This window comes from Megascapheus bottae, chromosome 24 (assembly GCF_031878675.1).
Source record: "Megascapheus bottae isolate mThoBot1 chromosome 24, mThoBot2.hap1, whole genome shotgun sequence".
Classification (NCBI taxonomy): Eukaryota; Metazoa; Chordata; class Mammalia; order Rodentia; family Geomyidae; genus Megascapheus; species Megascapheus bottae.
Window position 1 is genome coordinate 27,416,969 of NC_143532.1, and position 24,813 is coordinate 27,441,781.

Here is a 24,813-nt window from a genome sequence, read left to right on the forward strand (position 1 = left end):
CACTAGGCCAAATTCCCAGCCCGTGAACCATTTTTAATATCCAGCTATTTAAGCAGCCCCATCTTTTCAGATTTAAATGAATCAGTCATATTCTAGAAAAGCAAAAGAAATGAAATAAAAAAACAATAATGCAAACAAAAACAATTATTTTATGAGATTCTAGTAGTAAACTAATTTCTAGAATAGTATTTATAGTCAATATAGATTCTAGTGCTCATACATAACAGTTTTGGGAACAGGAACTAAGGAAAGAAATACAGTTGGTCTATTCTGCAAGCTTTGCTACTAATGTGTTATCTAGAGTTTGTAAGTGATTCAGCAAATCCTATGTACTATCTCAGTATTTGGAATAAAGGAATTTGATGGAATCTCACATTACTTCTTAGGTGTTCCTACCATTACCTAGGCCTGCAAAATAGCACCATAAAAAGCCCCTATTGGTGCTGCAAAAAAGGTAGAAAGTCACAATTGCTTGTAACAGAAAGCACTTAGTACATACTGAGCAAAGGCACAGATGAAATAAAATCTTTGAAACACCTTGGTGGGCTCAAGTGGTACAGCACCTTCAAACCACTACCTTCAAACCAATTGCCAATAAGAAAGAAAATGAAAGGAAAAAAATATAATCAGTGAAATATAATATTGTCAATACAAGCTTGAATTTAAAAAGAAGGCCTATTGTTTGAAAAGAAAAAGAAAAATCTACATCACTTTGTTGAAATTTTTACACCCTTTATTTTAAATTCATTAGAAATCAGTATCACATGAAGTCAAATGAGTAAATTTGTAGAAGAAAATTTCTAGCTAATAAATTATATTGTCTAGCACTTTATACATATGTATTTGCTTTTTAAGGATCATTTATCTCAAAATTCTATGTTCTTATTCCTTTACATGTGTCTTGACTATTGTCAATCTTCAGTATCCAGACCAATAAAAATCACAGAAGCAAAAATGACCAAAAAAAAAATCATCATGGAATAGACTCACAGGTCAAACTCATTCAGCTAGTGAATCATTATTTCTCATTTTTCTTTAGTCTCTGGCCTACTTGTTATAAAATCTGCCACTTTAACCTCAGTGATACTAGAGATTAATCATCCAGAATGTTAAAGTCACCAAGAAATTTAGTTGTACCAATTAGCTTTCTAAAGCACAGGTCAGTTTATATCCCTAAGTAGCTTCCCACTAGTGGAATCAAACACTTACACAGTTGAGCCTAAATTTACCATCCTTTGTGTCTCTGCCCTGTTCATGTGCTATGCAGATCCAGTCTGCCTTCCTATCTGGCTTTTCCACTTCCATGCTCCAAGCCCTTTCACCCTGTAATCTCTACCGCTTCCCCGGTATAGCTCAGTACATCTGAATCTGTCTCATTCGTCTTTTAACTAGCTTCCATACCCAAACTAAAATCAATCGTAGTTATAATTCATTTCACATTATAAGCAGATTTTCCTTAAGGAAATGTAAAGTGTGAGAAACTGTTCATTAAAATGGAATGTAAATCCAGGCATAGTGCTATATACCTATAATCCCAGCCTTCAAAAACTGCACATTCTTAGAACTATATCATATTTTTAAATGTCACCTTACAAAAGGCTTGGGATAACTTAAAAAGAGAAAACTATTTCTAACAATCTCTTTATTATTTCCTTTTAAATAATGGTAACTTTTGTGTAAAGTAAAATGATGACCACAATTTAACAAACATAAAACTCTTTTATGATGTTCCTGTTTCTTACTGTTTTAAACCTTGTTATATACTTTTTTATGGTCATTTTATTGCATAATGATTTTGGACATGGACTTCATATAATGATTACATACTCTTACATTTCTGAGAGGCAGCTGATAATATTTAAGATCCTGTACCCCACTAGCCCAGTTCTACTGCATGTAAGCCTGAAAGATACCATCTTTTATGACCTGGGAGTCAGAGCTACTGCTAAGTAATAATAATAATGGCTAATACTGTTTAGTAGTTATTTTGTTACAAAGCACTAACTTTACTTAGCACTTTGAATGATGGTCTCATTTTAAACTGCTAGCTGAGAGACTCTGCAGAGATATATAATTTTTTCAAATAAAAATTCATACGAATTTTAAAACACTGTAGAATAATGTAAGAGAGGAGAAATATTCCCTGTATAGTAATTACAGTCATAAGAAAAATCCTGGACTTAATGAAGGTAGATTTCCATTTTCCCAATATAGTCTGGGGGAATAACATATTTACCTTAAAACATTTTTCTTCTATTTCTAACATTCAAGTGCAGAGAAGTTACATTTTCAACCATTCAACTTTAAATTCTGTCATTTAAATCAAATGGCCATCTTCACAAATAACATATGTAGATAATTGTTTTTATTAAGTGTATCATTTTGATTGAGTAGCTGACTTTAATATATTTAAACCTTTTCCATAAAAACACAACTACCTTTAAAAGCTTTTCAGTGGTACATTACTGGAAGCTTTATTGAATGAAACCAATAACACTTTTCTTACATTTGCAAGCTAGAAAATGCTGTACTAACAAACTGAATGCTAGAACTTGCAGCCGAACTTGAAGATGTTACTCTTTTATACTGACATAGATAGCATTTTATACCGAATAGAAAGCATGCATTCTGTAATCAATAAATATTTTATTATATTTAATGAAAGGTAAATAATAGATAAGATTGGATAAGTGCCCATGATTAAGAAATATATTCTCTCTCACCTTGGAAGATTGTACTCAGGGCCCTCAGGTAGCTTGGAAATGGACACATAGTGGTCTGAAGAACATCTTACCCTTAAAGAACAGCATCTTACAGCATAGCAAATTCAGGCTTCAAACTCACTCTAGAAACAGAGGCCATATAGATAAAACTTGAAGAGTTTCTTTTAGTTTTTAAAATGTTTGTCATTCCTATACCAAATGTCCTAACCAATATTGTTTATTCTTCACCTAGCATTCTTTTCATACCTGCTCTGTGAATGAGTAATTGTCCATATATGTCTGAAAAACAACTAGGCAATTATAACTTTTCAAGGGGCATCAATGTCCAAGAAGTAATGTACCGGACAAATGTAACCCCAACAATTAATTATTATAATAAAAGCCTACTAGAGTGAAGGATAAACATTCAAAAATTAAATTCAAAGCTGGGCTCAGTGGCTCACGCCTGTAATCCTGGCTACTCAGGAGGCTGAGATTTGAGGATCAAGGATCAAAGCCAGCCCAGGCACAAAAGGACCTGAGATTCTTATCTCCAGTTAACCTCTAGAAAACTGGAAATGGGGCTTGGATAAAGGGTAGGGCAGTAGCCTTGAGCTGAAGAGCTCAGGTAAAACCCCCAGGTCAACTTCAAACCCCATGACCCACGAAAAATGAAACAAATAAAAGGACATGAAATAGCACTAATCATTTAGGAAAACAAAAACTAAGATCACAATAAGATTGCACTTGACACCCACCAGAATTATATAAGGAAATAGAGCCAGTTTATGTGCTTGTAACCCTGGCTTACTCAGGAATCTGAGATCTCAGAATCATGGTTTGAAAACAGCCTTGACAGGAAAAGTCCATGAGACTCCAGCAAAAAAAAAAAAAAAAAAAAAAAAAAAGTGGCTCAAGCCACTAGAATACTAGCCTTGAGTATAAAAAATTAAGGAAGAAGATGCCCCTCAGTTGATGAGTGGATCAACAAGATGTGGTATTTATACACAATGGAATTCTATCCTGCTATCAGAAAGAACGACATTGCCCCATTTGTAAGGAAATGGAAAGACTTTCTTCCCCAGCTGTCCTCAAAATATGACCTTCCTGATCTCTACCTCTTACATAGCTGAGATAAAACAATGACTAGATTGATTCTTGGGTTCCCCTTTCCTGCACTACCTCCATGAAAACTTCCAGGTGATCATAACACCATAGTCTTTCCATCACTGCTACCAACCACTATTACAAGCTACTATCACCTTCTGCTGGAATGTTTCTATAACCTTACAGGACTAAACCCTAGATTAGGGAATATTCATGTTTCTTCCTGAGAAACCTTCCTTGATCATTCAACCCAAAGCAACCATTACATCACTGTCCATGATATCATTGCTTTTGATGTATTATTATATTTTTGCCAGTCCTGGCACTTGAACTCAGGGACTGAGCACTATCCTTGGGCTTTCTTCAAGGCTAGCACTCTTCCACTTGGTATCAAGGAATCAAACCCAGGGCTTCATGCATACTAGGCAAGCAACTCTACCATTAGGCCAAACTCCCAGACATATTATTATTCAACACATTTATTTACTAGTAAGCTATTATTTTTTTACATGTAAGCTGTACAGAGTGAACAAAACAAAAAAGTTTTCATATGGAAATTACTTTCTCATAGGGATACATGAATTGTATAGAATGTGACTGGCAAATTAGATAAGGAGGAAAATGTTAATATATATCATTAACCACAAGAATTATTTCCACTACTAAAGTGGAAAAACACAAAATATATACACCATTATATTATTATTAGGAATGTGCCAGCTATAAAGTATATTGTTACCCTAATCACCATAACTAGAAATTTCTCATCCATATACTTTTCAAGATGAAACGGAATGCCTTTACAAGCATATTAGTAGTATATGACTTTCCACTCCTGATTTTAGCATAGTGGCTGAAAAGTTTATTATTTTGATATGCATAGAAAATATCTCCACCAAAAAACACTAAATATTAAGGGATAGCTTTGAGAAAACCCTAAAATAATTTTCATTGTTCCTGTACATATTCTTATTACTAAAACAAAAAGGGCTAGGGACTCAATCCAACTGACCACTTAGGAGGCCCTGAGTTATTTTAACTCAGTTCATTATATACAGGTCTTATTGCAAGAAATTACAAAGCATTCTAAAAAGCAAAAGCAAAAAAAACAGTCTACATGGACAAAATAATCAACAGAAAGACTCAAATATTCCAGAGAAGTTGAAATTATAAGGCTATAAATGTAAAATAACTATGAGTTATATGCAAAGCATTATATCAGGAAAAAATGCCAGAAATCAAAGAGTGTAATAGAAATGAATGCCTTTGATGAACTCAATAGCAGACTGGATATGGCAAAGGGAATTATCAGTGATCCTGAAGACAGAAATATCTGTTCAAACTTCCCAAACCGAAAAGCAAAAAGAAAAAAATTTTAATACAGTTTTAACCAAGCAGAGTAATGCCTATCTATTATCACAGCTATGGAAGATGATACAGTCGGAGGACTACTTGAATCCAAGAGTTTAAGACAGCTTGGGCAACAGTACAAGACCCTTTCTTTAAAAGATCATTTTAAAGCCGGGCATGGTGGCTCACCCCTGTAATCCTAGCTACTTAGAGGCTGCAATCTGAGGATCACAGTTCAAAGCCAGCCCAGGCACTAAAAAGTCTATGAGAAGGGAAGGGGGGAAAACAAGATGATTGGGAGGTGGTAGGGGGGAAGGAACAACGGGATAAAAACATGAGAAGGGGTATCCATGCGTGAGCAGTAATGCACAAATGTAATTGTAACCCCTCTATACATTACCCGACAATAAAATAAGTCTGTGAGACTCTTATCTCCAATTAATCACCAGAAAACCAGAAGTAGTGCTGTGGCCCAAAGGATAGGGTGGTAAAACAACCAGGTCCAGAGTTCAAGTCCCATGACAGACAAAAACCAAAGATAATTTAAAAAAAAAAAAGATTTTTGCTGTAATATTCAAGTTGCTATACCAAATGCCCCTCCCCAGTACCCATAACCATAGTTACTCCTCTCCCAGATTAGCATGTATGGCCAAGGACACATGACACAAGCTTTTAACACTTTGGAACTTGCCTTTGTGGCATGTTACCATGAGCTTTTGTGTGAAGAATCCCAGTCTAGTGTCCTAGAGGATGAAAGAAAATAAAAAGAGAAGCCCTCCTAGTCATACACCCCATAACCTACCAGGAAAGTGTAGCTACTTGAGTAAGCCTAGTCCATACCAGCAGGAACGGGCCAGCAAGCTCACCAAATCTGAGACCAAAGCACTTGTAGCCAAAATACACTAACTGTAAGGTTCGTATGTTATCCAGCAATAAATAATTATGATAAAGAATGGACTGTTCTTTGCTAAAGAGACAAATATGAAAGAATTTACAAGGATGAAAATATCAACATTGTCTAAAGTATTAAAAGGAGTGGGATCTTGTGGTGGGGATAGGAAAGGAGAAGACACCCAGAGCAACAGAGTTTAAAAGAACATACTTATAGTCAGCGCTTTTTTTTTTCTTCCAGTCCTGGGGCTTGAACTCAGGGCCTGAACACTTTCCTTGGGCTTTCACAAGGCTAGAGCTCTACCATTTGAGCCACAGCACCACTTCCAGCTTTTTCTGTGTATGTGGTATTGAGGAATTGAATCTGGGTCTTCATGCATGCTAGGCAAGCACTCTACCACTAGGCCAAACTCCAAGCCCTAGTCACAGCTTTAGTCATGTCCACCAGTAGGTACAAACAAAAGAAATGAGTTTTCAGAATCAAGCACTTCTAAAGTATTTTTATATCTTAGGTCTAGTGATTGCCTCCAGGTATCTCCAAATTAAGTAACATGTAACAGCTTCCTGGTCTAACGAACATTTATTTATTTCAGTCACATGTGACAGTAAACCTGATTTGCAATGTGAAATTAGAAACTCTCCTATCACCTTTGGTTGGTAAATTCTTAGGCATCTATTTTATCTCTATCAGTTTAACTCTTCTGTGCTTTTTTGTTAGTGTTACTAAAGAAGATCCTTTACAGCAAAATGTTTTGCCTTTCATAGAGGTGTAGGTCTTCCAACATGTAAAATGAAGTGCACTGAGGCAAAAACAAAGCTTTCCTATTTCACTCATTTATAAGACTATGACCACTTTGGAAACCAGGCGTTGTTTTGTTGTTGTTTTTTTTCTTAATCAGAAAAAAAGTTTACCTCCCTAATACAACTGGAATGCCAAAGGCAATAATACCTAATACAGTTTGGTTTTCTAAGAGCTGGGGATTTCTTGTGTTGTTTCCCCTTCCAGTATTCATATGCATTACCAATAGCTTTTTACAATTCTATCATTATATGCTTATGAGCATTAAACTATAGTAAAGAAACTATCGAAGGGGAGTGAGGGGGAGAAGCAGGAGAAATATAATCATTACCTTACTTACATAACTGTAACTCCTCTGTACATGACCTTTACAATAAAATTTTTTAGAAAAAAATTATCAAAATCAAACTACACAAGTCTTCAATAAATCAAGTGTAGAGTTAGTCCAAGACTCATTAATACTATTCCTAGCCATATTCCCAAGAGAAACAGAAATATGTCTACATAAAAAACCTGTACATGAATGTTTATATAGTTATATATGTTACAGTAGCATTACTCATAATAACCAAAAAGCAGAAGTAAACCAAATATGTATTGACTAATGGATAAACTATATGTGGTATTAGCCATACAATGAACTATTATACTGCCTAGACATGAAACATGACAGGCTCCAGTGGCTTACACCTGTAATTCTAACTAATGGAGAGACAGAGATCAGGGGATCATAGTTCAAGGCTAGCCCAGGCAAAAAATTCCTGAGACCTAATCTCAATAGGAACAGCAGAATCAAGCAAGCATCTATCATCCCAGCCTTTTGTGGTTGTTGTTGTTGTTGTTGTGTTTGTTTGTTTGTTTTTGGATTGGTGGTGGGGATTGAACTCTGGACATGGGTACTGTCCCTGAGATCTTCAGCTTAAGGCTAGCACTCTAACACTTAAGCCACAGCGCCATTTCCTCATCCCAGTTATTAATGGGAAATATAAATAGGATTGTAGTTCAGAATGACCCAGGCTAATGTGAAAACCTATTTCCAAGATAATCAGAGCAGAGGATTGAGGATGTGGCTAAGGGATAGAGTGTCTGCCTAGCACTTCAAAAGTCCTGAGTTAAAAACCCCAATACTTCCCCAATAAAATAAAGGTATTAACCAATTTTCTCTGCATGGACTATGCATTTATTTAGAGACAGCCTCTGTTGTTTTTAAGATAATCACTGAACTATTTAAACTCTAGAAGGTTATATAGAGACATTAAGTCAACATAGATCTTAGATATGTAATTTTATCACAGAGTGAAGTGTTCCTTTACACATGTGTCTGATTTATGAAACAGGCCATGAAAGGAATGTGTCATGTCCATTAGTAAGAGGACCCAATACAGGAAAATAGATAGATAGATAGATAGATAGATAGATAGATAGATAGAGATAGATAGATAGATAGATAGATAGATAGATAGATAGATGTATGAATATAGTCTTTTTTTTTTTTGTCAGCCCTGAGGTTGAGCTCAGGGCCTGAGCACTGTCCTTGGACTTTCTCAAGGCTAGATAGAGCTCTACCACTTGAGCCTTGGTACCATTTCTGCCGTTTTTTTTATGTATGTGGTACCAAGGAATCAAACCCAGGTCTTCATGCATGCTAGGCAAGCACTTTACCACTAGGCCAAACTCCCGGCCCCATGAAGTCATTTTTTTAGATCAAAACTATCTGAATGTAATATTTTTCCTTCCAAGTCTTAGTTTCATTTTTCTTAAGCTCTGTCATTCATGTATTTACCTAGCTTGCCCTTCTCAAATTAGTCTTCCCACAGAGAATTATCCCCTACCTATTGTTCTTCCCACAGAGAATTATTGTCCTCTACCTATTATTTTCTTATATAGAAAGTGTAATTCAGAAATTACACAAGAGGCCAAGAGCATGGCCTAGTGGTAAAGTGTTTGCCTAGCATGCCTGGGTTCGATTCCTAAGTATCACATAAACAGAAAAAGCCAGAAATTACATAGTATGGAACACAAAGATTATATTTGCCTTAGTGTCTACCCTACAAACAATAAGGCAAGTCCTGAAATTTTCAATGTAACCCTTTTAAGCCATCGGAAATGAGGCAGAAGACCTGAATCCATGTCCTCGTATAGACAAAAGGCAGTCCATATTCACAACACTTTTCACCATCCTTATCATGCAAGCATATAAATAAATTCTTCCTCAGTGTATTGGTATTCTTCACCAAAGGCCTACCATACTAACCACCCTCATCCTGCAAAAGGCTTAAATAGCCCAGGCTTTGGGTATGAACGGAACAGCCCTAGCAGTGAGCTCAAACACCACAGCAATGAACACCACACCAGTATGGGCCACTAGCCTGATTTGTAAGAATCAACAAATGCTACATTAACCGAAATCCTTGACTAGGTATAAAATGGTATAGGTACCCAGATCACATCTAGAATCCCATAAATACTACAGTGGCAAATAGTTTAAAAGAAAAAAAAGACAAGAATCACTGGAAAAGATTGTTGTGTCCTGTCTTAAGAAGTCCTTTTTATAGAACAGTAGGACAAATATCACATTTCCTTTGCACCTAAACATAGCTCAGGTGATGGTGAAAGGTGTCAGATTTGGAATTAATCTACTGAAATTCAGTCCCAGCTCCATAACTTTACAAAGTTACAACTACTGTTATATGAGGTTTTTATTGTAATGAAATTGTGCAACCTCTTGATGTACAAATATCATTCTCATACTGTTATTGTAAAAACATATTGAGCTAATACATAAGAAAACACTTGCCACAGTTTGGAGCACATTATAAATGCTCAGTGTCTATTAATTTTTGTTTTTGTTTTTGTCGGTTAGGGGGCTTGAACTCTGGGTCTGGGCACTGCCCCTGAGCTGTTCAGCTCAAGGCTACCATCCTATCCCTGGAGCCACAGCACCACTTCTGGTTTTGTAGTGGTTAATTGGAGATAAGAGTCCCAGGCTGACATTGAACTGAGATCCTTAGATATCAGCCTCCTATGAGCCACCATGCCTGGCTGTTAATTTTTTTTTTAGTTTTTACTTGCAGATTGTATTTTGTTTATACCTTGGCTTCTTTGAATGTTCTTTCCTTGATTTTAAATGATGTTGATATATGGTTGTCAGTTTGAAATTAACAAATACTTATTACAATTATTTTTCTCTTCAAAGTAACACAAAAATGGGTTTTTTTATCTCATTTTTACACTATATAGAGCCCTGAGTTCAAAAGCTCATACCAAATCCCCCCAAAATATTTTAATGACTAAAATATAAAAGAAAAATCCTAAAAAACTATTCAAAAAAACTATATAATTACTCAAAAAACTACAACATAGGGCCGGGAGTTTGGCCTAGTGGTACAGTGCTTACCTAGCATACACAAAGACCCAGGTTCAATTCCTCGGTACCACATACATAGAAAAAAGCCAGAAGTGGTGCTGAGGCTCAAGTGGTAGAGCTCTAGCCTTGAGAAAGTCCAAAGACAGTGCTCAGGCCCTGAGCTCAAGCCTAGGACTGGCAAAAAAAAAAAAAAGCATATTCTTAGGGATCTGAAAAAAATGACTAAATGTGTAGAATCATTCTGACTGACCTTGAGATGATGTTCAAGCAAGAAATGAAAGGTACGGCTGTCCTGTGAGCTACCTAAGCTTTGAAAGCTTACTTTCCCATTCTAGTCTTCTGGACAAAGGGTAGATAACACAGAGGCCATATATTTAAGGAAATCTTATAACTAATCATTGGCCACTAAATTTTATTGAGCCAATTTTATTTATCCCTCTAGTATGCTAGACTTAAGACAAGATCTCTTAAAATAGAAATAACCAAAAAAAATTTAGAGGCAGACTCTTCAAACAATATTCAATGTACAGAATTAGAAAAGTCAGCCCATAAAAACTCAATAAATAAACACAAGCTACAACAAAAACAAAAAAGTCTGGGGATATACAGGTAATATCATAGACAGTCCAATTTTCAACAAAACTTAAAAGAGAATAAATCAACTATCTGTATTAATTGCCTTATAGAAAATGTGTAAAATATAACTGCCCAACTACATATAACAGATAAATAGAAATAATTTTTAAGTCAAATACAGGTGGGAGTGCAGAGCAATTAGTACTTGCCTAATCCATAAAGTGCTGAGTTCAGTCCTTAATCATTGTACTTTAAAAAAAAAAGAAGAAGAAATTATGTAGTTAAAAAGCACAGTAACAGTAAAAAATATATTGGGGGGGGGGGAAGCACAGTAACAGGGCCGGGAGTTTGGCCTAGTGGTAGAGTGCTTGCCTAGCATGCATGAAGACCCAGGTTCGAGTCCTTAGTACCACCTACATAGAAAAAAGCCAGATTTGAGTTGGCAAAAGGAATTTCAAACTTGTTTATGCATCAATTGCAAACATGTAGTTGGAATTATGGGGCAAAAAGTCTGAAAGACCTGGGAAGACACCATCAGTCATAGCAATATTTGTAACAGAAATTTTAGGATGAAAAAAAACGGAAAGAAGGTGGAAGACTATGTGAAGAAATAATGACTGAATCCACCCAAACTTCATGCCCAGTGTTAACTGGCATATCTGAGAAGCTCAGTAAACTCCAAACAGAATAAGCTCACAAATCATCTATACTCACATATATCCTAGTCAAACTGAAGAAATCGCTTCTGGAAATAATTCATCAAATTTAAGACATCTTCAATAAGGTTAACAGCTGATGGTTCATTATCTGGCCTCTAGGCTAGAAGGCAGTAGGTAGCACATTCAAAGTGCTAAAAAAAGAAAGGGGAAAATAATACTATCAAAGAGTCTATATCTGACAAAACTATCCTTCAAAAATGAAGGATAATCAGAAGCAGAATTTAACACTAGCAGATATCTGAAAACTATAGGGGGCTCTTCAGGCTGACCTGAGTGACACTAGACTTGAATCCACAGGAGTCAGCAAGTATCGCTGACAATATTAACTGTTGACATATGTAAGCTAATATAGATGTATCTTTTCATGTAGAATCTATCTGATTTAAAAGACAGATGTGGTGATAGTGTACACCTGTAATCCTAACATTCAGGAGGTTCAAGAGCTCAAACTGAGACCCCATTTCAAAATCCAGGTGGAAAAAGAGAAAATTTAATAAAACAAAGCACCAATGGAAAAATAAAAGAATTTTCTAGACATTAGATACATGAAATAGGGCCAGGAGTTTAGCCTAGTGGTTTGTTTCCTCAGTACCACATACAAAGAAAAAGCCAAAAGTGGTACTGTGGCTCAAGAGATAGAGTGCTAGCTTTGAGAAAGCCCAAGGACAGTGCTCAGGCCTTGACTTCAAAGCCCTAGGACTGGCCAAAAAAAGATACATGAAATAAACAGCAAATAGTAGACATATAATACTGTCTTACAATAGTTGAAATGAATGTAAATGAAACAAATACAAATGAGAATTGGAATGAACAAAGAAAAATGCACACTGATTATGTACATACTTTAAAAAGAGCCCCAAAATGCATGAAAGATTAAAATAAGAAGTAGATGGTTTAATACTAAATAAATGGTTTCAGACGTGGAAGTGCTCCCCTACAGTCCCAACTTCTCAGGAGGCTGAAGTGGAGGATCAAGTGCTAAAGAAGTTTTGAGTCAGCTTAGGCCACGTAATGAGATCCCAAGAAAAGATAATGTGAGATGAGGAGAGAAGAGAGGGAAAGTTGCAGGGGTAGGGTAGTGAGATGGGGAGGAAAGGGGAAGGAAGAGGAAAGCAAGAAGGGGGGAAAGGAGAACATCCCGCAACTTGTTATTTAATAGGCATTTCCAAGCAATAACTTTCACTGTAAAAACTGTTATAGCGGCAGGGTGTTGGTGGCTCGTATCTGTAATCCTAGCTACTCAGGAGTCTGAGATCTGAGGATCGGGGTTTGAAATTAGCCTGGCCAAGAAAGTCTGTAAGATTCTTATCTCCAGTTAACCACCAAAAATCAGCATTAGAGCTGTGACTTCAAGTGGTAGAGAACTAGCTTTAAGCACAAAAGCTCAGCATAGTACCCTGGCCCTGTTTTCAATCCCTATGACTGTAGGGGATAAAACTGTCTCTTAGCTGTACTTTATAGATTTGGGTGTGTTGTATTTTTTTACATATATGTCAAATATTTTCTAATTTCATGTGACTTTTTTTTTCATCCCAATTTTTACTTTGGACATATATATATATATATATGGACATATATATATATATATATTTTTTTTTTTTTGCCAGTCCTGGGCTTGGGCTCAGGGTCTGAGCACTGTCCTTGGACTTTCTCAAGGCTAGAGCCCTTAGCACCACTTCCGGCTTTTTTTGCTATGTATGTGGTACTGAGGAATTGAACCCGGGTCTTCATGCATGCTAGGCAAGCACTCTACCACTAGGCCAAACTCCCGGCCCTACTTTGGATATTTTTATTTCCACATATTTATGAATTTCCAAAATATTCTCCTAGTGATTTTTAACATCCCTTTCAGTAAAGGAAAAAAAATCTATCATTAACAAGTTGATAGACTTTTAGACTTATCAGAAAAAGAAAAGATTCTAATTGCTAAAATCCAGTACTAAGTTTACAGAAAAAGGAAGATAATCATATATAAAGATACAAATGACCAATAAGTGCCTAAGAAGAAACAACATCATTAGGAAAATTCGAGTAAAATATCCAGTGGGCTGTTATTTCACCACAGTTAAAGTGGTATAAACCAAAAGACAATACGATGAGGAACAACTGGAAGCTTCTCCATCCACTGCTGGTAGGAACATGAATTGGAGCTACCTTATTATTTGACACAAAGTAATTGTACATATTTATGAGAGCACAGTGAGGGGCTGAGGATTTGGCTAAGTGGAAGAGCCCTTGCCTGGCAAGCGTGAGGCCCTGAGTTGGTCCTTAGCTCTGAAAAAAAATAATAATAACCTATAAAAGAGAGTGCAGGTGACGTCTCAGTATAGTATACAATGTGTACATGATCAGATCATGTTATTTCCATCACCTCATGCAATTTCTTTGTGTGGGGAGCATCCACAGTGTGTGTTGTGATTGTATATTGAAATATACAATTAATTTCTACCAACCATACTTGACGAACATTGCTATTTCTCCCATTAAGTTATGCTCTAGCTAGTTTAGAAAACAGATCTACAGTTCATAATGATGTTAACCACTTTTAGGTCTGTAATCAAAAGACAGGAAAACAAACAGATACAAAAAAATATATTAATTCCACATTAATATTATTCATAATAGCAAAAAAGTGGAAATTACTCAAATATCCATTAATCAAATTGCTTAATGAAACAAAATGTAGTGTCTGTAATATAATGAAGTATTATGTAGAAGCTAAACAATGAAGTGTTAAAGCATGGCTGAATAGTGAGAACATTAAGCTAGGTGAAAGAAACCAGTTTGAAACAGACCTTATTGGAAGTGGCACTGTGGCTCAAGTGGTAGAGTTCTGGCCTTGAGCTGAAGAGCTCAGAGACAGCACCCAGGTCCAGAGTTCAAGCCCCACAATTGACTAAAATCAAATCAAATAAAATAACACAGATCTTACAATGTTTTAGGGCACTGTTTATGAAGAAAGCAGTTTCCTTACACCTAAAAGTGTGGTGGCAGGAAACAAGTTAACACTGCTGGTGTGGAGTTTCTTTTCTAAGTAACTCAAGTGTCATGTATGTATTATGGTATTTCAGGATAAACTATTTGAATACATTCAAAACATTTAACTGTACCTTTTTAAATGGGTAATGTTAAATGAATGTGAATGAAAACTCAATCAAAGCTGTTTCATATTGTAGGTATGAACTATTAATATTAATCAAATAAATGTTTGCTTCACATTGTTATGCCTTAAGAATAAGCAGTATTACCTGAATTCTGTATTATGTGAATTCATGGCTATATTTAATGAGAGCAGTGTTTCCAGCAATGATTTTTGCTTTGCTTTGTTTGGATGACCCCAGCCGCACAGCTCAGCCAATCAGCACACTTAGCTCTTCAGCTGCCATACAGTGTACTTGGTTTAGGTCGAAGTGCAAATTTTCTTGACCATCTTCACGTTGGCATTCCTCGTCCATCTGGGGAGAAGGTAGGTAAGAATTTAGTTTGTGTCTAACTACTCTGTTTTTAATACTTACTATTTTAATATTTGAGTTCAATAATTTGAAATCAGTAAAATTTGAATTTAAATAATTCACGTGTCTTTATTACCTTTCAAGAATAAAAGTATTGACTGGCACTGACTTCTTTAGCTTATCTTATATAGAGAATATCATGGTTGACGATATTAGTTTTTTTCATTTCTTTGCCCTTCACAACTTCCTATCTTCTCTTCCTGTTTTTTTCCTACGTTTGTCATCACTTAACAAATATAGAGAATATTTTACTAACATAACTAAAAGACATATATACATGTATATATATGTATATGCCTATTTATGTATATGCTAAACACAAATATAACATGTAAAATAATGTGTCATTGTTGGTCTTCTCTAAACTTATAAGCAAAACTTAGTCTTATCACTTTAAATAATGCCTGCTAAGTGTGTAAGAAATATTTACTGAGTGAATGAATTCAGAAGATGTTTTAACAATCCTGCCCTAAAAAGATTAGAAAACTTTACGTCAGCCCTATTTTGCACCAAATACATATATAAATATACATGAACATTTCTTATTTCCTACCTAGGATTTCAGCTTATCAAAACACTTGAGATTGTTGCTTTATATAGGAAAATAATTTTGTTCCATAAATACTTTAGGTGTCAATCCTTTTTACTTTTTTCCAGTCAGTAAGAAAACAAGAGTGGACTGCAATCATTCCAAATTCTCAGTTGATTGTCATTCCCTACCCTCACAATATTCCGCGAAGGTAATTTCCTTGCTTAAAATGAATGTAGAAGCTGTTGTTTTTGAATTGTACATACAATTAGAACTTTTAACAACTATCATCTTCCTATTCTCTTCTCATGAGAGCCTGTCACTTAATTTGATTGTAGCAAATTTTAAATGACTAACCACACCTAACAAAAGGTACCTGAACAAATTTGTTCCTACTAGAAAACAAAGCAGGCTTCCAGTATTGATGTGTCATGACTGTAATACTTGCTACTTAGGAGGCTGAGAGCTGAGGATCAAGGTTTGAAGCCAACCAAGGCAAACAAATCCTGAAATTCTTATTCCAGTAAAGCAGTAAAATGTCAGTACTGGAGGTGATGCTCAAGTGGTAGAAGTAACAAACATGTTCAAAAAAGCTTAGTAAGAACATAAAGCTGTGAGTTCAAGTTCCAGTAATGGCAAAAATGAATGAATAAATGAATTAATTAAAGCAGTTTAATTAATTGAAGATTTTGATATATTCTGCTTAGATAAATTAGTTTCATTTTTACTAGTTACAAAGTCTCATCTTTTTCTCAAAGTGCCAGTAATTGAACTCAGAGTCTGCACAAAGCCAAGCAGGCACTCTACCGCTAAACTACACTCTCAGCCCTGTTCTTTGTGGAATTTTAGAGTGGGTGATGTCAGTGATACCTAGAATCAATTGATGCATTTTTTTCCCATATGACTGTAGAGAACTCACTTAATATGGAATAGCAAGCATCAAAACAAATGCATGATGCAGAAAAGTATGTCAAATAAGTAAAATGACATTTTTAAAGAAAATATATGCATATATTCATACATTATTATCTCCGAAAGAATTTGCAAGAAATTGGTATGTGTAACTGCATTCAAGTGTACAACTAAGTACTGACTTTTTTGTCTTACTTTTATATTACTAAAATGCCTATACTCTAGCCAGGCTGTATAGAGGGGCTACCGTTAAATTCATCAGGTAGTAGGTGAATTACTTCTCAAAACTTGATACCCCTTCTCATGTTCTTCCCCCTTTCCCTCCCCTTACCCTCTCCTACTCATCTTGTTTTCCCTCTTCCCTTCCCTATTTCAAATAAACAAATAAATGTATATACAGTATACCAGATAACAGAGTCAGATATAGTTACCATGTGAGATTAACATAAGGGAGAAAAGAAATAACTCCACATAATATATTAAGAACAACAATCACAAAGATAAACCTATTGTTTCCATATTCTAGAGTTCATTTTTTTTTTTAAGTTTAACCTTCTCAGACAGAGAATGTGGCCTACTGGTAGAGTACTCACCTAGCATGCACGAAGCCCTGGGTTCGATTCCTCTGTACTACTTATACAGAAAAAAGTGGAAATGGTGCTTTGGCTCACGTGGTAGAGCTCTAGCCTTCAGGAAAGCCCAAGGATAGTGCCCAGGCCCTGAGTTCAAGCTCTAAAACTGGCAAAAATAAATAAATAAGTTTAACATTCTGAATTTCTGAAAATAGCTTTCTTCTATTAAACCCAAAATTTTTCATGTTCCTTTTACTTGTTCTAAAATGTTGTTCTTTTCAAATTTATGTACATAATAAAACTCAAATTGATTTTACTTTGAGGTGTATTTGAGATTGACTAGAGGCTAACTTAATGGGTCAATAAACTTTAATTATCCCCAAATAAATCAATAGCTATTTGCAATTCATCAGAATGATCTTACCTTTATTAAATTTTGTAAATGAAAGTATAGTCATTTTCTGGTCCCAGGAAGAATAAAAGAATATGTATAACCACTTGCAATGTCAGGATTTTCATGATTTGCAATCGGTAACATGTACTGTTTTAGGAGAGAAAAGCTAGTTCGGTTTATGCTTACAGCCTTTAGTCTTCATAAAGTACCAAAGTTACTTCTATAGGTCTTAACATGAAGAATCGTACAAAATGTAAATACTCTGTATAGGTTACGTTCTTGTCACTGTAGCCACATGTCTGATAGGAACAGGTGATAGGAGGAAGGATTTTTTGCTCACAGTTTCAGAGGTTTGGGCCATGCTTCCTTTGCCCTGTGCACTTGAGCAGAACATCATGCCAACACGATGTTGCTGGAAGAGATTCCTGACCTCACAGCAGACCAGAAGCAGAAAAAGGAATAGGCCAAGGCAAGATGTAGCCCCCAAAAGCCATACTCATCTTCTTCCAGCTAGACCCCATGTCTTGCCCTCTTTTCATCCTACCTCTAGATAACACCATCACTTTAAGGGACTCGTGCACTCATTAGATCAGAGCCTTATGATCTAGTTCTCTATGGAAACATCACCAACACACACAGAAAGTACACACAGAAGTATACTTTACTAATTCCCTGCCTCTCACTCAGTCCAGACAAGGTTACATCACACCCTCCAATGTGACACAGAAATTGTGGAAGTTATACATTTATAGACACTCAGACATATAGTTGTTTTAGTTAGTGTAATAGGTGAAAATAAAAGATGCAGTTGACAGCTTAGCAAGATCACAGTTTTATAGACTTAGGATTCAAAAAATCAGTATGCAAAAAATATGTCTTGGATTGCTGCAAGTTTACTGTAAAGAACAAATGGTAATAGTTGAGTGCTGGTGTCTCATGCCTGTAATCCTAGCTATTCAGGAGGCTGCAATCTGAGGATTGCAGTTCAAAGCCAGCTTGGGCACCAAAATCCGTGAGATTCTTATCTCCAATTAACCACCAGAAAATTGTGGTAGAGTGCTAGCCTTGAGCTGGGGAGCTCAGGGACAGTGCCCATACCCAGAGTTCAAGCCCACAACCCACATAAAAAAAATAAAAATAAAAGAACCAATAGTAAGTTTACTGAAAATAATTCTCAAAGGATCAAACCCTGAAAAAAGATATTACTAAAATATCTCTTCAAAAATTCTGCTTTCCCTGGTGTCCTCCCACCACTACATACTTCAGTTCTGAGAAGAATAAGAGCTCTGTTGATTCATTGATCTTAACGCTTCAATCCGATTTGTTTTACTTATAATGAATGGCTAGAAGGATAAATGAGTTAATGAATGAAGTTTTCATTAATTAATAATGTATTTGAGGAGTTAGTCTCAGTTGAAACTTTTTATTAAGCTACATTTTATAATTGCAATGTTTTATTTCCTACAGCTGGAGTGCCAAACTATATCTGACACCAAGTAACATTGTTCTACTCACTGCTATTGCACTCATCGGGGTCTGTGTTTTCATCTTGACAATCATTGGCATTCTACACTGGCAGGAAAAGGTTTGTTTATTTAAATGAAATGGTTAATGTATTACAGCAATGTATTGCTCTTTAAAAAATAGTATTAAAAGGCAGGGTGCATAGCCAAGTGGTAGAGTGCTTGCCTAGCATGCATGAAGCTGTGGGTTTGATTCCTTGATACCACATAAGCAGAAGTGGCACTGTGGCTCAAGTGGAAGAGCTCTAGCCTTGAGAACGCCCAAGGACAGTGCCAAGACCCTGAGTTCAAGCTCCAAGACTGGCAAACAAAAAAGTTAAGGATGTATCTAAGTGGTTGGGCACATGCCTAATATGTGTGAGGGCTTTGATCCCTAGAGTCACTAAATGAAGAAAATAGTGGTAAATATATCATGAGCAAGTTCCAATGATGCCCCCCCAAAAAAGTAGTTTCCTTTATTCTATCTAATGTCATGAGCTTGTCATGCATATCATCACAAACATTTTTTGCTAATTCTAATCATCATATTTAATCCTATCTGTTCCTTATGCCATTGTATTTCCAGTCATTCACACTGACGAAACAGTATCATAACGTTTATAGACCCTACATATTGTACCCATAAATATTAGAATATAATCTGATATTTTCCATAGCTCTTCCTCTTTGAAATTAATTTTACCATTTTGCAAGGTATCTGATAAAAAGCCTAAATTCTTGAGGCTTGGAACAATTACGATGCAGTGGCTAAAAACCGAAGTTTGAATGCAAGTATATACTTGGCCACGTACACGTGTGGCACTCCATGGTGTGACACTGCAAGGTGTGGCATGAAGCAGCACCATGTGGAGCTGTGCTCCCTCTGTGCTGTCTGCTGCTTTCTCCCTCTTCTCCACTGTGCTCTTCCATGCTGTCCTGCCAAGTCCATCTAAAGCATGCCTCCATTATACCAAAAGATACGAATGTTCTCATATCTCTCTCCTTCTTTCTCTCTCTCTTTCTCTCTCTCCTTTTCTCTCTCCCTCTTAGTCTCCCTCCCTGTCTTCCTCATTTCCATCTCTACCAAGATTCCTGTCAAACCCTTCAAAATCAGAATTGAAAAGCCTCCTGTCTCCTCTTTCTTACCCACAAGACTAATCAGCTGCCCTTCTGATTCTTGCCTCAGCCAGAATCTCCTTGGCAGACAGCCCATTTGTGAATCCCCCCCGTTCTCTGATGTCATGCTCTTCCATGGTTCCTACAGTCGCCCACCTTTCCTCCCACTTGGAATGAGTGTCCCACCACTGTTTCCAGTGTTCTTTTTCTCACCCAAAGCTAGAAGCAACTGTTTTTTACTTTATATCCTAAAGTACACTATAGTTGTTTTACTTTACTTCTTTCTGGTCCTTACATTCTTAGAACAAAATATAAAAATGATCATTTTTATGAGAATCTGTAAGATTAACAAATGAATAATTCATATATGTTGATATAATTTGTTAGGATTCATTGGTATCATCTGTTAAGAGTGGGCAGAAAGTGCACTCATTGATTCTATCCATATAGAATCATGAATGATTACAAGCTAATTATCTAATGAACATTTCTTGTTGATTAAAAACAATTATAGCTACTATAAGTTGTACAAGGGAGTTGTAATTCAATAAATCAGCTTATGAATAAAAAAAGATAGCTACTGTAAACGACTGTATCATAAGGTAACTGTATCATAAGCCAGTGCCAGTCACTAGTGCCTGTAATCCTAGGCACTAGTGGTAGGCAAAAACTGAAGGATCACAAATTGAAGCCAGTACAGACAAAAGTTCATGAGACCTCATTTCAGCCAAAAGCTGGGCAATTGTGGTTCACACCTATCATTCTGCTATGGTAGGAAGCATAAAGAGAAAGACTGCAATCTAAGCTGACCTGGGTCAAAACTGAGACCTTATCTCAAAAATAATCAGAGTAAAACAGGCTAGAAATATGGCTCACTTGGTGGAGCACCAGCTTAGCAAGTGCAAGGCCCTGAGTTGAAGGTCCAGTATCACACACAAGAGATAAGTTCATACCTACTATCTGTTAATTATTGAGAGTATTTTAATTAATCACTTGCATCTCAGAAATGTGTTTTCCAAATATTTATCATTCATAAACAACTATAAAATTCTTTTTCAGGGGCCAGGAGTTTGGCCTAGTGGTTAAAGTGCTTGCCTAGCATGCATGAAGACCCGGGTTCGATTCCTTGGTACCACATATAGAAAAAAGCCGGAAGTGGTGCTGAGGCTCAAGTGGTAGAGCTCTAGCCTTGAGAAAGTCCAAGGACGGTGCTCAGGCCCTGAGCTCAAGCCCAGGACTGGCAAAAAAATAAAAAATAAATTAAAAAAAATAAAATTCTTTTTCAGAAAGCAGATGATAGAGAAAAGAGACAAGAAGCCCATCGCTTTCATTTTGATGCTATGTGACCTGGCAGGGAGTAGTGGAACTTCTGCTCTTCTGACAAACTGAAATACGAAGTTTTTACTGACAAAGGGAAACAGGAGATTTTGAATATTATTTATAAATGATGCATCCCTTGGAAATTATTAGAACATATTAAACATGATCTAAATGTCTTACAAGGTCCTTTATTTAAAGCACTTTGTATATAGTCATTTGGGTTCTTGATTCAATAGTACTGTGCATTTTTGTGGAATGTGTTGCATGTATTCTGGGGTCTGTGTATTTATAATCTTATTAGAGTACTAATGATGGAAAAGACATGTAAATAAAAATATGTAAATGAGCAATGCTTTTTGTTCCACTTAAATCACTCTTGCTTCTTATTCTAAAAATGTAAATTATTCTTTGGTAAATGAATCACAGATAAAGTTTTAAACAGTCACCTTCCTGACATCAGAGCAAGTTCTTGTGAATGGCATATAATGCAATGATTAACTGGTTTTGGCATCACAGTATAACAGACTTGCCTTGAACTTGTGTAAAGTGCTTAGCCCAGTACACAGAAAATGTGAGCGTGAAGAAAGCTATCACTATTACTATTTTACATGATTTTATTAGATGTCTGCAACTAATTACCTTTGTCTTTAAAAACTTGAAATTTTCAGTAGCTCACCCGCAAAACATTACATATTAGCTAAAAGTTGTGATTCGTGAAGAGTGTTCCATTCCATTGGAAGTCATCCTAACACAGGCAGAGGCTCTGCCAGCACACCACTGTTCTCATGGGCTTGAGATTCCAAAGCCAATTACATTCAGACCTCAGTGCAGATTTTATTTTGTCACCTTCACATTGAAAAAAATGTACTTTAAGAGGTCTTAAATCTAAAATTGAGAAAAATGTTTACATATCAAGGTTAATGATTTTCTATTTGAACATGTGATGGCTTCTAAAATACAAAAATATCAATGAAAATAATTTACTCATGTTTTTATTTTTCCCTGTGATCAGTATGTGTTCAGTTTACTTTGAATATAAGCATGTTAGTGTGTCATAATAAATATTCTCTATTGGAACACAGTGTCATAGTGCATTTTTAAATAATTCTTTTGCAACATGCAGTGACCTTAGACATTAACTTGTATGGACCATGAGATCGAAGTAAAGGTCCTGATTGTCCCGGACAATCCAACATTGGGTTCTAAGTTGATAGGATTTTTCTCCTTTCCTGATCTGTTTCAATATACAGTAAGAAGGCTTTATACCAAGAAAGAAAAAGAAAATAAACACACAATACCCAAACTGAAAAGGGAATAACCATGGGTAATGTATAAAAAAATAAGACGTTGGGCTGGGAGTTTGGTCTAATGGTAAGAGTGCTTGCCTACTAGCATGAATGAAGACCTGGGTTTGATTCCTCAATACCACATTTATAGAAAAAGCTGGAAGTAGTGCTGTGGCTCAAGTGGCAGAGTGCTAGCCTTGAGAAAAAAAAAAAAAAAGAGCCCAAGGACAGTGCTCCGGCCATGAGTTTAAGCCCCATGACTAGCAAAATAATAATAGTAATAATAATAAATGAATAAAAATAAGACTTTTAATGTTTTGAAGGTACTGAGGTTTGAACTCAGGTCCTCAACACTTTCTAGACATGTACTCTGAGCACTGAGTAATGCTTCCAGCCTTGTTTTTCACCATATATTTTTGAGATGGGTTCTCTCTTCCTGGGCATAAACCTAGGCATGATCCATGTTAGGCTATGTTAGGCTGTTATCCTATGTTAAACTTTCCATCTTAGCTAAGGGAAACAGCTTGCAAACCCCTAGACCCAGGTTTCATTTGAGAAAGGGTCTCAAACTTGGCTGCCTATAGTACCCTGAACCACAGTCCTCTCAGCTTTAGCCTCCCAAATAGCTATTTTTATAGGTATGTACTCAGCTAAATCATTTTACAAGTTTATAGAAAAAGGACTACCTCAGAGGAAAAATACCACAGAAACAGAGAGTGAAAAAAAAAACAAAAAACAGACCACTACTTGAAGATGCTAAGATGTGATGTCTAAACTCACCATCAAGAATAAAATATTTATGCTGGGTGCTGGTGGCTCATGCCTATAATCCTACCTACTTAGGAAGCTGATATCTAAGGATAATAAGCCAGTAAGAGCAATAAAGTTCACAAATCTCTTCTCTCCAATAAACTACTCAGAAAAAGCCAAAAGTAGTGCTATGGCTCAAGTGGTACAGACTTAGCATTGAGCACAAAAAGGCTCAGGGACAGCCCCCAAACCCTGAGTTAAGGACCAGCAAAAAAAAAAAAAAAAAAGAATAGTCTTACAGTTACATAAGTCAGGTAATGAATGTATTTCTTTTAGGACAATGTCACCCCTTTTCTTGCTCTTGCTATGTCTATTTTCAAAGTTTAATTTAAAATTATAAAAATAAAACACACCCCAAAAAGCCTTCCAGGAGAAAGTCCAGGGCAGGACGCAGACAAAAAATGTACTTCACATCTCCTATGAAAGGCCCGATTTTACTGGCTTATGCCTGTAAACCTAACTACTCAGAAGGCTGAGATATGAGGATCACAATTCAAAGCTAGCCCAGGCACTAAAGACCTGAAACTCTTATCTCCAATTAACCACTGGAAAACCAGAAGTGGTGCTAAGGCTCAATGGTTAGGGCGGTATCCTTGAGCTGAAGAGCTCAGGGACAGTTCCCTGGCCAAGTCTAAGCCCCATGACTGACAAAAAAAAGAGCCAGAGAGACCCAGGAACCAGCGCAGACCACCAGCAAGCAGCGGAACCCAGACGCAGAACACAGGCGGCAGCTGAGATCCAAGGGGAGTGAATGATTCTCCAACACCACAGAGCTCACAGCCAAACGCAGAGGAGTGCGTAGCCCAGCGGGTAGCCCAGCGGGTCCCCAAACCCTTTGGAAAGCAGAGCTGCTGGCAAGCTATAGAACTTAACTCAGACCCCTCCACCCCGCCTGGCAAGTGCAGGGGGGCAAGGAATTTAGAATTCTGTCCCTTCTCTCAACAGCCTCCTCCCCCAGGCCATTGATCGGAGACTGACAGGCGGACAGGCGCTTAAGACCCAGCACCCCACCAAAGGGGGAAGAGGTGTCCCAGCTCACCCACCAAACAGGTTCCTCTCCCAGGCCACTGCATCTGGGGAGCAGGGGGCGCTGAGACCCTGCCTTCCAACAGTGGGTGGGGTGTGCAGGACTCTAGGAGCCAGCATCTGTCCCCCTCAAATCTTGAGGTGGGCACCCTCCAGCTGGGAATCCCCAGGAAGACAGCCCCCCACAGTCACAGACTCTCTGACAATCGGAAACACAGCAGGGAACCGAAGGGCAGACCAGTAGCCAAATTCCCCTTCTGAGAATAAGAAAGGCACAGCTCCGCCCTTGGAGTCCACGTCCTCGGCTGGGCCCCGCCCCTGGG

General features: G+C 36.8%; 1 protein-coding gene across 1 annotated transcript in view; it reads left to right on the plus strand.

Moving 5' to 3' along the window:
• Positions 1-21,614, plus strand: part of Itfg1 (integrin alpha FG-GAP repeat containing 1) — a 162,729-nt gene extending 141,115 nt beyond the window's left edge. Inside the window, exons 15-18 of the mRNA XM_090357681.1 lie at positions 14,853-14,977; positions 15,681-15,763; positions 18,898-19,015; positions 21,335-21,614. Of these exons, the coding sequence (XP_090213807.1) occupies positions 14,853-14,977; positions 15,681-15,763; positions 18,898-19,015; positions 21,335-21,394 (386 nt within the window). The 3' untranslated portion in view covers positions 21,395-21,614. The remainder of the gene's footprint in view (positions 1-14,852; positions 14,978-15,680; positions 15,764-18,897; positions 19,016-21,334) is intronic.
• Positions 21,615-24,813: the final 3,199 nt, after the last annotated feature.